Below are 13,799 nucleotides of genomic sequence, written 5' to 3'. Positions count from 1 at the left end.
AAGCAGGTCCTGGTTGAGGAGCTGCTTGTGGTTTTTGTTTATGGGCTTGACGAGACTGCGGTTTTTGATAAGGTCTTGTGGCACGGAATCTGGTTGGTGGCAGGTAAGACTTCTTCGGGCGGAAGAAAGACTTCTTAGAGTCCTTTCTGAAGGGCTGTTTTGAGGAGAAGTCGGAAGGCATCAAAGAGAGCTGTCTTAGGGTCTCATGATGGTCCTTTAATTCTGCCACCATCCGTTGAATCTGTTCGCCAAACAGATTATCTCCGACACAAGGCAGGTTGGATAACCGGTCTTGTACATCTGGGCGAAGGTCAGAAGACTTGAGCCAGGCCCACCGTCTCGCCGAAATAGCAGCTGCAGACACTCTGGTAGAAGTGTCAAAAATGTCATAAGATGTTCTAATCTCATGCTTGCCTGCCTCAAAACCCTTGTTTACTAGGGTTTGTAATTGTTCTTGAAATTGCTGAGGCAGGGAGTCTGAAAAATCCTGTATCTGCTTAAAAATGACCCTGTTATATTGGGTCATATAAAGCTGATTGGCAGCAATTCGGGAGATGAGCATGGCTCCCTGGAATACTCTGCGACCAATGTTATCTAGGAACTTCTGTTCCTTTCCAGGAGGAACAGACGAGTGAAGCTTTGACCTTTTCGCCCTCTTTTGTGCAGACTCTACCACAACTGAGTGGTGATCAAGCTGTGATTTTTGAAAACCTGGGGCTGACTGTACCAAATAGGTAGGGTCAGCTTTCCTGTGAACTGGAGCAATTGATCCACGGATGTTCCCAGTTCTTCTTGAGGAGATCGAGAAGGACCTGATGGATGGGAATAGAGGTGATTACCTTGGAGGCATCCAGGAATTGGAGCAACTCCATCATCTGGTGCCTATCATCCTGTTCCGTCTGTAATTGGAAGGGAACCAATTCAGACATTTCCTTCACAAAATTTATAAAGGAAAGGTCCTCTGGGGGAGAACGCTTTCTACTCTCAGTGGGCTAAGGTGGTGAAGGTAAATCATCGGTGTCTGTTGAGGTTATCATTACCCCAGGTATCATAAGGATCCGCACCCGTCCCTCTAGGAAATAGAGGGGGACAGAGTGGTTGGATACCTGAAGGACCCGGTCTAGGCTCCGAAGGAATCGGAGGAATTATTGGAGGCACTGATGATGGCATCGAAGGCACTGATGATGGCATCGAAGGCATTGATGGATGACTCGATGGCGCCGATGGATGTATCAGCACCGATGGATGGGTCGGTGGCGAGGGATGTATTGGCATCGATGGCTGAGGCAGAACTCCCGAAGGAGGGATGTGGAACGGTATTTCTCCTCCCAATGATGCTGTCAGTGGGAAGGGCATCAGAGCCATCGGAGACCCGGGATCCATCGGTGGAAAAGCAGCCATATGCACTTCCATCCTGGATAGCAGTGGTGCCAGCGCTGTCGGAATCGGGTCAATGATCGGTTCCACAGGCGATACCGGTGTCGGTGCCAGAGGAACCTGAAAGCATTGCATCGCCTTGTCAATGGCCTCCTGAACCATCCGGTCCAGTTCTTCTCGGAGACCTGGAGCAAGCAGCCCCAGCTCCGGAACAGAAGAAGGAGGCAGAGGCATAGCCGGAGGGACCACCGTTAAAGGCGGAGTCGCAGCTCCCAATCCCCGATCAGGTGAGTGTTGCCTCAGTGACCCGGTCGCAGGAATGGTCGGTGTCTTTCCTGGACAGGGTTTCTTCGACAGCGGCTCGGACTATGGCGAGGTCGATGATTTCGCTCCCTCGATGGTCCAAGTCTTATAGTGTCGATGGCGATGTTTCTCCCTGCGATCCCCTCGATCCTGAGGGGGCGTAGATGGAGTCGATGGCCGAGAAGTCGTCGATGCCGGTCGGTCACCAATCGGCGGTCGATGCTGGCGTGAAGTTGACTGTGCCAGTTCTGACGACGTCGATGCAATGGACGGAGTCGGGGTTTGAGAATGGAAGAGTAGTTCCATCTTCTCCGTTCTGGCCTTGCGACCCTTCGGTGTCATTAGGGCACACTTGGTGCAGGTCAAGACATCGTGCTCGTGTCCTAGACACATTACACAGACTTTATGGGGGTCTGTGATAGACATGATGCGGGTACAGTCCGGGCACTGACGAAACCCCGACGCCATGGGAATGGAAAAGAATCGAGTTGCGGTGCGGTCGACGGCCACTAGGCCAAACTCGACTGTAATCGACGGAAAACGGGTAAAAACTTACCGGAGTACCGCGGACTGAGAAAAGTTAGAGGAGGGACCCCTATGGGGCAATTTAACTTTTAGTAATTCTGTGAGGAAAATTCCTGTCAGGAATCTCTTCAGAGCTCCTTTACCATGAGGCTACTGCTGCGCGGAAAAAAGAAGACTGAAGGGGGACCCCTGCTGGCTGCAGGGCTAGTGCCATGCTGGGCATACCCAGTAGGAGCCAGTCAAAGTTCTGGAAACTTTGACAAGTTTTCCGTGATTGGGCTCCATCCTGATGATGTCACCCATATGTGAGGACTACCATCCTACTTGTCTTGTGAGAACAATGATTTTTCCTTTTGCAGACATTGATCACTACAATTTAATATCACAAATACAAGATAAAGCATTTAAACTTAGCTGACATGTGGCTCAACTGAAATGAAATGCTCCTTTTAATTCAGCAATTAAGGTCCTTTATTAATCCAGAAAGAACGATTAGGGATACCTAAGACCCAGATGTATTATATAGTCCTTGTTGGACTGATAAAGGACCATAGTAGAGGGCCTTATAACTAAAACAAACTGGGTTTCTGCTAAAGCTCAACTTTTCAAACGCTATCTCAAGGCATTGATATTCTACAATCTGCTAAGAACAAACATCTTCTGTAGATGCATCAGCTAAGTACGATAAGATTCTGACAGATGATTGGATTACTTGTTTTATGGAGACTGAGTAAATAAGCCAGTTAGAATTGTTCTTTCATTCAGTAATGGCAGTATGGAAATCAATAGGGTATAACAAATTACAGATCTGATGGCTAATAGAATTGCCTAATTATTTTAAGCATTTTACTGAAGGATAGTCATCAGGGCAACATCCTTGACTGAACAAATGAGCAACTAAAGAACTTGCTGATGAAATTTGGAGAGACGTTTTGAGGAGCCAATGAGAAGGGCCAATTCATTGACAAAATGTTGTCGTTCTTTATATTCTTGGAGGATAACTTTTAAACAACTGCACGTGCAAGCAAATACTGAGCGTATAATGGCTGCACATAGATTTGACAGTATTTATAACTTTAGCGTATCATAAAATATGCACAGTTCTACCCATCACATATGTGCGTCTGAATGCTTATATGCGAATTCATGCAATGTATTGAAAGTGAGTATTTCAAAGCACTGAACACTCATACTTTTTCTATTGATTTAAAAAATACATATGCATATATTTTACGCACAAAAATAAAGTAGGACTTGCTCATGTAAAACCCGATTTATGCGTGGAAGTCAGTATATTTAAAAACATGCAAGTGTAATTGAAATGACCAGTTTTCCAATTCCTCCACTAGTTTGCCCATTCCTTCTCCAGGTCATTGAGACCCTCCTGGTTCTTCAGCCTGAACTCCCCTCAGTTCACCCAGACTTTCCACCCAGCCAACAGTATACAAAAAATAAGTGTGCTATCAATTATGCAAGGTAATTAGCAGGTGTAAAATTACACGAGTAGGTTGCCAAATGTACAAGCTTAAATCTTAAAAAATATCATCTTAAGCCCTGTCCCAGAATTCCCCTAGACCGCCTCTTTCATGCATATATGTGTGCATGAAACCAAAAGTGCGCACGTTCTTTCAATTTTTATAAAACAGCGATTATGTGAGTACAGGCTAAATACGCACATATATGCTCATTTTTGTGTGTGTAACTCTGAAAATTCACCCCTTTATAGATGTAGCTTGTAAACATTTACATTTTTGGAATTTGAACCTCTTCCTGTATAGTTTCCAAAAAGACTGAAGGAATACAATCATCCATTTTTAATATGTTGAAAAGTGGCTAGAGATGTGGAGTGGCTAGTTAAGTTAGTCAGATACACCTAGCCGGCTAACTTAATTGGGATAGTCAGTGGCGTGGCAACGCCGCTGAATATACTCTGCTGGATAAATATATCCAGCGAACTTTAGAACAGCCCTATGGTACAACCAGAATGAGCCGCATAAATTAAGCGCTAACTCCACTCCTCCCGGAAATGCCTCCTGCCCGCCCACTGCTAGAATGTAGCTGCATATGGCGATGAATATAGACATTTTGCCATTTACACGAATAACTTTTCATCTTTTGAATATCAATCTCATGATTTTAAAGGCCACGTGAGCAGAACTGGCAAAAAGAATGTAGCATTCATGGACATACCTCTTAGATCTATAATTGACACTTGTTTACTCATTCAAAAAGTTACTCACTTGTAAGCAATTTTTCATTCGTTTATCCCAGAGTCGTACCACTCCATAGTAAGATGATCCACTTGCTATCATGTAGTTTCCATCACTCTGCATGCAGTAAAGTGCACTATCATGAGGTTCCTCCCACTCCATGACACATTTCCTGTAATCAAGAAGGATACATTTGCAGTATTGTAAATATTTATAAATTATTTCCAAATAATTTGATCAAATATTTTGGATTTGGACTTAATTACTCATTTACAAACCTGAGCTCAAGGCAAGCTGCAGATCAGGTACACCAAGTTTGTTTATGTAAATAGTGACTGCCCTGAATGTGCCATTATAGAGATGCAAAGATGTCTGTGTATTTATTTTGAAGTTTATGCATTGAATTTAGTCATTGTTTCATCTCTAGTCAGTTCCTTACTGTTTGCATCATTTGTCTAGTGTTAAGATATATTTATTTGAAGTTTAGGCATGATTTTAACTTTAGGCATTATTATTGTTCCTTACTGTTCATTTATATACTAGCTCTGTTCTACTGTGTACCTTATTCTATTGTTAAATTACTTCTGATCTCTGTATTCTGCTATTCTCATATGCTGTGCCCTGTCTTGAGTGAATTACTTATTCAAAAAGTCAGATAATAAATCCAAATAAATAGATAAATATATTTAAAACCAATAGTAAACTAAAAGTTCTGCAGATGTCAACAGCGATTTCTCTGAGACATATTTTAAATAATAAATGATATGGAATCCTCAATCATAAGAATAATCAGTCTGGATCAGCAATGAGTTCAGTTCTGAAAGACAAGATATAAGTCAGAGTGGGTAAACTATGGCCCAAGGGCAAACCCAGCCCTCATACTACTCAGTTTGCCTCATCTCCAGCCCACCAGTGCCTTGCAACGATGTCATCAACAAAGGCCTATGACAATCAAAATATATAAAAAACACCCCAGTGAGTTATAAATTTTTGAAAAATGCTAAATTATTATGAACAGTTCTCTGCTCGAAACCGAGTCCTTATCTAACTGACCATTGAAGAGAATTTTTTTTAAAAGGTCAACTGCAAGGTGTGGTGAAACACTTGCAAGCTGCCTAATTTACTAAGACACAAAACATTTTTGACAAGTAGAGGAAGGGTTTCATATATAGATTTTTCAGCCCAACACAAGGTCTGCCAGATTTCCATGTATAATCATTAACCAATCCTCCTCCACCTGTTATATTATTTTTAAACTCCGTGCTACCCTAGTGAAAACTGCAACTCATATTTTTTATCCCATTATTCCTTCAAAAAGGTTTGCTGTTGTATATATAAAATGCAATTCAACATAACTTTCAGAGTCCCGACTTATCTGATGATGTTAAATCCAACAAAGGCCTGACATTGTGGGCCTTTGTTGATGATGTCAATCTGGGTGTCTACAGCCGGCAGTGAAGTACCCCTCAGAAGCACAGCAGCACAGGAAGAGCAGCATGGCTAGCGGGGCAGGAAGAGGAGGAACATCGTGGCCCCGCCAGAATCAGCTGCAGGCTGACAGCTGACATAAGGAGGCCACTGCTGGTGGACCCCATCCCATTAGCGACTAAAGAAATAAGAGGCCGCACATCAGGACCAAAGAACTGAGCCCATCTCAACCTCTGTGGCAGCCCTGCGGTATTAAAAATTCGTGAGGGTAGCTGTGTATGCTGATCTCGCGATGCATGAGATCAGTACGGAGGAAATGCTAGACCCACAAATTTTCAATACCATGAGACCTGCAGAAAGGAGGAGAAGTAGCAGAGCGGTCTTCTGTAGCAATGATTGATCATCTCATCCCCAACAAGCACGCAGCAGCAGTGACAGCAGCAACAGAGGAGTGAAAGAGGTTGAGAGGATGCTGGCAAAAGAAAGAGAGGGAAGCCTGCCAAGGTGTGTGTGTGTGTTTATGAGAATGAATGGGTGCCTGCCTGCAGGTCTCTGTGTGTGAGAGAATGAATGGGAGCCTGCCTGGGGTGTGTGTAGGTGTGAGAATGAATGGGAGCCTGCCTAGGAGTCTGTATGTAAGTGTTAGATTGAATGGAAGCCTGCCGGGGGGGGGGGGGGGGGGGAGAATGAATGGGAGCCTGCCTGGGTGTGTGCATTTTTGAGAATGAATGGGAGCCTACCTGAGGGTCTGTGTGTGTATGTATGAGAATTAATGGAAGACTACCGGGGGGGGGGGGGGGGGGGGTGAGAATGAATGGGAACCTGCCTAGGGGTCTTTATATGTGAGTGAGAATGGAAGGAAGCCTGCCTGGGGGTCTGTATGCTCTCTGCTTCAATGGCAAGAAGTAACAGGGACTTGGGACTCAGACAGCAACCAACAAGGGCTTTGACTTTTATGGTCTGGGAAACTAATAAGTGTGGGGGTGACCTGTGCAGCGTGGCACATACTACCATAAGCTTGCGGGACAGACTGGATGAACCATTTGGTCCTTTTCTGCTGACATTTCTATGTTTCGATGAGAGAATGAATAAGAGATTGCCTGAGGGTGTGTGTGAGGGAGCCAGCAAGAGTGAGAGCATGTGGGGGTGTGTGTGTGTGTGTGTGTGTGTGTGTGTACGTGAAGGAGCCAGTAACAATGAGTGCATGAGTGGGTAAGAGACAGCATGTGTATATGTGGATGGGTGAGAACTTTGTGAGAATGGGTGAGAGAGCATATGTGTATGTGTGTGTGTGTGTATATGGGTGGGTGAGAGAGAGAACGTGTGTGTGCAGTTCTAAGGGGGGCCCCCTAGCCCCCAGTTCCGATAAGCCCCAGTAATGTGGCCCTGTTTAAAAACAAGTTTGCCCATCCTTGATATAAGTGATATAATCTTAACTGCTTCTTAAAACACAATTCTCCAGTCTGTTATTACCACTTAAAAAATGATAAGGGTAAACTTGGAGGTACATGGGTCTTCAATGAACATCAAATGACCATGGTTCCTGTAAGTAAATGTTTCTCAGTAATAACCTTCATCTGTGAAAATCCTTCTCAAAAGTAATAGCAATAAAGGAGCCTGGACTTTTTTCCTCCTTATTAAGACCATGCTAGGCATTTATCAGTTCAGCATGTTGGTAAAAGAATCTGTTATATATAGCCTGTACTATCCATCTACTGAATTAAAAACTATACATATATGGCTGCTGAAGTATCTGGACTTTGTTTTCAAAGGACTTCGTCAGAACACAAACTCTTTAAATGGAAAAAAATGTTTGCAATGTTCTTAATTGCTTTCATTTTAATATATTTTTTCTTTTAAAAATTACTTGTTATTGCACCACTAACATTTGTTATTTACTCCAATCACAATCACATATGAATTATTAAATGCTCTATTTCTAAGAATAGAAGAAAAAGCTATGCACCTGTCCTACAAAATAATAAATATGTCAAAATATTTGCAGATCTATGGCAGTCCCATCCTTGAATCTTTGCAAAGCGACTTGCAATATCTTTAATGAACCAGTGGTGAGGGTAATGAAGTCTGTGCCAGGTACAAAATATGGTGGATCGTGGTGGCCGTTGATCAACTGTATTGAACAGTTTTCCCCTAGCCGTTTATCTAATTATTTTTTAACTAGAATATTAAAGTAGAGAGTCTAGCTTTGCAACAGGAAACCCCTTAATGTCCCTACTGTGTTGATCAATATGATGTGAAGCAGGCTCCCACTGCCCATTAAAAGTCATTTGATTGTGCTCACTTTAAACAGCAGCTGTGTGATGCTCCTACCTTCTGAGGCCATTAACAACAAATGCTGCACTCTAAAAATATAAACGACTAAGGGAATGACCCACACACTTGCCTTTTTGGAGTCTCATTTTTTTCTATAGTATCTGCTTACTTAAAATGTTCTAGTAATTTGCTATTGTGAAAAACTTCCTCAAACTGAACTGAAAGCAGCACTGTGTACCACTGTCCCCAGGACCACTCTGCACATTTCTCATTTGCCTTTAAGAAGGCAGGTAGCCATTTTTGGTATCTATGTGGTTACAATTTAGTTCTCTCTTATGTCTAGCCATAACTAAGACCAAGATCTGTCATAATAGTGACTTTTATGCGTTGACTAGCAATCCAAAGAATTAGATTTTTTTCCCCAAACCCTTCATTCTGTGGCTCCGCCCATTTATACTGTTCCTCCTCCCTACTAGGGAGTACATTTTCAAAGAGGTTTTGCACGTAAAATAGCATATATGTGTGTAAGTAGCACACACATGAGTATGTGCTGTTTTATAAATGTCAAGGGTATGCATGGATTTTTGCTTTCGTGCTTATAGTCTCTCTCATATGGCTAGGCTGGTGCTCCAAACCTACTAAAACAGGCCTTACAGCGCGAAATGCACTAGCACCTTGCCGCCCCATAACACAAGCAATCGCACAGCTTAACGCTACTGAAAAAATCGGCATTAAGTCTGTGTGATAGCACGTCGCAGACTGGCAAACCCAGCCCGCCCCAACTCCTCCTCTTTTTCGGATTTGCAATGCACCATACGATATGGGGCTATCGCATGCGTTAAAGGCATTTTCGCATGCGTTAACGTGGCTTTTCGCATGCGATAAGTCCTTAACGCATGCGAAAACGCCTTATCGCATTTTGATAAATGACCCTCTCAGATTGTAAGCCCTCTGGGGATAGGGAAATACCTACAGTACCTGAATGTAAACCGATGTGATATCTCAGATCGAATGTCGGTTTATAAAAATAAATAAATAAATGAGAGTACAAGGAAAGGCAAAATGATTGATGTTATTTAGCTTTTATAGTACAATGTGAGGCTACAGCGTCTTTGCAGCAGGCCCTTAAGGAAGCTGGACCGTTGAAACAGTCACAACTAATTTGTTGGTTAAAAAAGATATAATGAACTCCTTGGAACCTAATGCACTTGGAGGGAAAATGTAAAACAAGGAATGCACCCAACTAGAAGAACTTCAGCCTCATTAACAAAAATTGTTTCCTCTTTTACAAAGTTCAAGCCATGTCTGGAAAGATACAAATCTTATAATTTAAAAAAAAAAAAAAAAAAAAAAAGAACATCTCTAAATTTAACAAAAGTTTTGAGCAGCCACTCCCTGCCTGAGTCCAAAGCTAGTGACAGCATCAATATCCAACTTATCACGAAAGTCAGTTAAATCAAAACTATTGAGGGTCATCTGAAATTGTTGGCCCTCCATAACTTTCCTCTTGCCCTGAAGGAGGGAATACATTTTTGAGCGTGGAAGAAGATATTGTAGGCACATTGCTGATACAGGAAAAAGCTTAGGAAAATTGATCAGGTGCAGATTTCTGTACCTGATCAAATTCCCAGTTTTACTGTACAAAATCATATTATAATCAACAAAAAAATCATTAAGTTCAAGCTTCTTTACTCTATCATCATGCTATTCAACATTTCCCCCCAATTTAGATATCTAAATTTGAACAAGATGACACTGAAGACATTACATACAAGTGGTCTCATAATTGCTAAATTTGTCCAGACAGAGAAGCCTCCATTGCAGCTATAGCCTCCCAAAGGGTGAATTTTCAATGAGTTATGCATCTACTCACATACCTGCCATTTTATACCATCAAACATGTGCATAATTTTGCTTTCGATAGGCAACTCGTCTCCACTCTCACCCACCCAAGCAATGTAGTAGCAAGAATACCCACTTAATGTTCTCTGCCTACCAGTTTTCTATACAGAACTTGCTGTGTGCCGAACCCCGCCATAGCTCACTGTAACAAAACCTTGCTTGCTCTAGGCACCCTAAGCTAGCTATCACCATATCTTACAAATCATTAATGCTGCCTATAACTCTAAAGACTGTTGAGGCCCTTGTTCAACCTGGTATAGTAATAACATTGTTGTAAACATACTGCATATTGCTGTAGAGGATGATACGGTAGATTGGCACCAATATATGTGACTGCCTCCATTCAGTAATGGTAATACAGTACATACTGTATATTGCTATGAGCCTCTCAAGGTCCCATCCAGAAACTCATGAGGCTTATTACAAGGGATGTACTGCTTGCAGTAATAACTGAAGGGGAATATGGTATTCCTGAATTACCTGAGCAACAAGGGATTCACCAAGCACAGATTAATGCATGGCATTTAAAGGGCTGAAATGAAGCTTGTGCAGAATCATCTGCGCTATGGAGACTGCGAAGAAAAGCACCCTGCACACATGCCAGACTGCACACATAACAGTGGTTTGTCTTGCTTCTGAGAGAGTGTGTACGATAGAGACCTGCAAAGATTTTCACCAGAAGCACAGCTTATACAGCTCAGAAAAACTCGAATAGCAATTAGACATGTGGTGTGGAGATGGAGGCAGCCCCTAGAGCAATGGAATTGCTTCCAAGTGTAATGCCATCCAAGTCCATGGGACCGATACAGGAACTTATTCCTACTGTGTTAGAATGCACAGAGATTACAAGTGATATGACCAGACTTAAGATATGGCTATGCATCTGCTGCATTGCTACACAGTCTGTTTGAATCCTATAATGCCTATATATCCATACTACAGTAAGGTGCATACACTAGCTTTGGACTGTGCGTAATTTGCAGACAAGGAGAGGCTGAAAGAAACACAAGAGCAACCATGAGTCATCTTGGATGCAGAGTGAGTAATGATATTACTGCAGAGAAGTACAACACTAGTGGAGAAACTGCCTAACCTGGGAACAAACCATTGTCTACAGATACCTAGAAACAATTTGAATGTATAAGGTAAGCCAAGAAAGACAGGAAGATTATCTTTACACTATGTGATAAGAAATGAGGCATATAGGGCATGCTGAAATGATTCAGGAGCAACAGACCACCTACATGTAATAAGGAAAATTATGAGACATACACAACTGGATCAAAATGCATGGTTAAAGACTTGCAAAATAGCAACATACATATAATACTAGTACGTTGCTACACCAGATTCCCCTAAATCTGTCTACCTGCCCTAGAAGCTAGACCAGGAGTATGAACCAACCAGTCCAAATTCACCAGCTGGAATGGGAAAGCAAAAGGAATGAGGAAAAGAGCCATAGAAACCATAGAAGATATTGAAGCTGTAATCAGTAAAATGCAGAGAAAATTGAAATGCGGGGGAAGAGAGTTGGTGGTAGTGATGCGTCTGCAAATATAACGGTGTTGCTTTTCCAGGTTTCTTTAAATCCTGCAGCTCTGCACTAACCTAGACTAGTCGATGTGGGCAAATCATACCAGACTGTGTCAGCAGGAATACGTAACTGGAGGAATGATGAAAGAGCTGCAGGAAGATATTAAAGATCCCCTGTTAGCAAGGCAGACATTGGTATGCAAGGCAGAAAATGTACACGATAGTGGGTACCGTCTGTGATATTATTGTGCTGGTTTACCTACCAACTGACTATCTGCACTTGGAAGGCTAGATCCAGAATGTGAAATAACCAATACCTAAATTTGTCCGTTGGAATGAGTAAATGTGTGAATGCGGTTTTAGCGCTGCTGCCCTTGAACTATGATGTCAATACAACAAATTGGGGGCACTCCCAGACAAATCATTTCCCTAGAAAACAACCAGTCATTAGTTGCACCAATTGCTCTGGGTAAATAAGGCACCTATTGATTGTACTAGCACTTCAGAGACATGTCAGGAAAACCTGCAGTAGCTACCACTGCTGGTGATGTCACCAAACACTCATAAATAAATCCTAAATGCACTCATTCAAGTAAAATGACAAGAGTCAGGTGGCACCTATAGATGAACCAATTTATTGAAGCATGAGCTTTTCAAGGACAGAGTCTACTTGTCAGATGCATGAAGTAATGTACAAGAGATGGGTAAAATATATATAGAAACAAAGAGAAGGCATTGAATTAGGCAGGACAAGGTGTGGAGAGAGTGTTAATAGCATTTAGTATGGCCTACTGACAAAATTTAAAAAAAACCCGGTTAAATTCATAGATAGTTGTAGTGAGTCATGAAGCCATTGTCTTTGTTCAAACCTAGGATAATAGTAAGTTTTTGATGAGTTCCAATTCAGCTGTTTCATGCAGGAGTGTTCCTTTGAAGTTCCTCATAGGAATATGGCAACTTTAAGGTCAGATAGAGAATGCCCTGAAGTTTGAAATGTTATTGGTTTCTGGATGTTGCCATTCTAATGTCACACTTATGTTCATTCAAGCAGGGAGCAAGTTGTCTCCACAATGCCTGATTGGTCAGAACTGTCGGCGTGCCGCAATCTACTCCAAAGACGAGAGAGCTAAAGGAACTAACCAAACATCCTTAGAACTGCAACAACCCCATAGAACAAGCATAGAACAGATTCCGTAATAACTAACTTACCACGGGATGAACAGGCATCTCCTAGGGTATCTCCTGCATATGAACACTGATACGTACATGCTGTTGAAAGCCAGGAAATATGTGTTCTACTGAAACATCCAAAATCATAAAGTGGAAGAACCCAAAACCCCATAATGGATAATTAATAGGAGAGAATGAGGAGGGAATAGCTCAATAAATTGTAATCCACAATTGGAGAAACATAGAAATCTTTTATTGGAAACGGAGCAGTCCATGAATAACAAGCAGATTCAAATAATTGTCGGTCCCCCTACAACTATTTGATTCTACCTTTATACATGTACTACTTTTGTTTCTAATAAAAGAGTTCTCCGATTGTGGATTACAACTCCTTGACCGATTCCCACTTCACTCTCTCCTATTGATTAACACATGTAACTACTGCCAAATCAGGTAGCTCGAGGCCTGGATGCCACGAATGATCTGTTGAAGAAAAGACAAATGACATGCACCAGAACAGTGAATATGAGAGTTGAATATATGGCTTCAGAGACTTCTGCTGTAAGAATATGTGCTAAATCAGATGGCAAGCAGAGTGGCCTGGGGACAACGGTAGACGCCCAACACATGATTTCCAAGATAATAGAACTAGCCGCTACACTTCATTCGCCAGAACTGCACACCCCATATGGTACAGGTGAGTGGGAATCAGGTAACGTGAAGCCATAAGTGACTTGCTGAACAAAATGCTTCTGATGACAGAGTTTAAATATCACTATACAGAGAGTATGGCATCAATAAGCAGTCCAAAGGCAATGCGATATGACACCAATGCCATGTGCAATCCACAGCAGAAAATGGCCACCTATATGTAATAAGTGACTTGGAGGATAAAAATTGCTCCAAGATATGGCCCCAGCACATGGACACTAATATGCATGCACTGGCTGCAAGTCAAGGCAACACATGAACTACTGACAGGCACATCCAACATTGTTGCTAATATGCTTGTGATTTACATGGACTGATGAAAATAGAGGTCCATTCAGGATTAGATATTTCTTGACCCCATTACGG

The 13,799-nt window shown here is 42.1% G+C and overlaps 1 protein-coding gene across 1 annotated transcript in view; it reads right to left on the bottom strand.

Annotated features, from left to right (window-relative positions):
* The window catches only part of FBXW4 (F-box and WD repeat domain containing 4), a 426,456-nt gene that overhangs the window by 21,639 nt on the left and 391,018 nt on the right, over nucleotides 1-13,799 (bottom strand). The window contains exon 8 of the mRNA XM_029610216.1: nucleotides 4,446-4,587. Within this exon, the coding sequence (XP_029466076.1) occupies nucleotides 4,446-4,587 (142 nt within the window). The remainder of the gene's footprint in view (nucleotides 1-4,445; nucleotides 4,588-13,799) is intronic.

Source organism: Rhinatrema bivittatum, chromosome 7 (assembly GCF_901001135.1).
Source record: "Rhinatrema bivittatum chromosome 7, aRhiBiv1.1, whole genome shotgun sequence".
Taxonomy (NCBI): Eukaryota; Metazoa; Chordata; class Amphibia; order Gymnophiona; family Rhinatrematidae; genus Rhinatrema; species Rhinatrema bivittatum.
The sequence above is the reverse complement of the archived record's forward strand: the minus strand, read 5'-3'. Positions and strand labels throughout refer to the sequence as shown.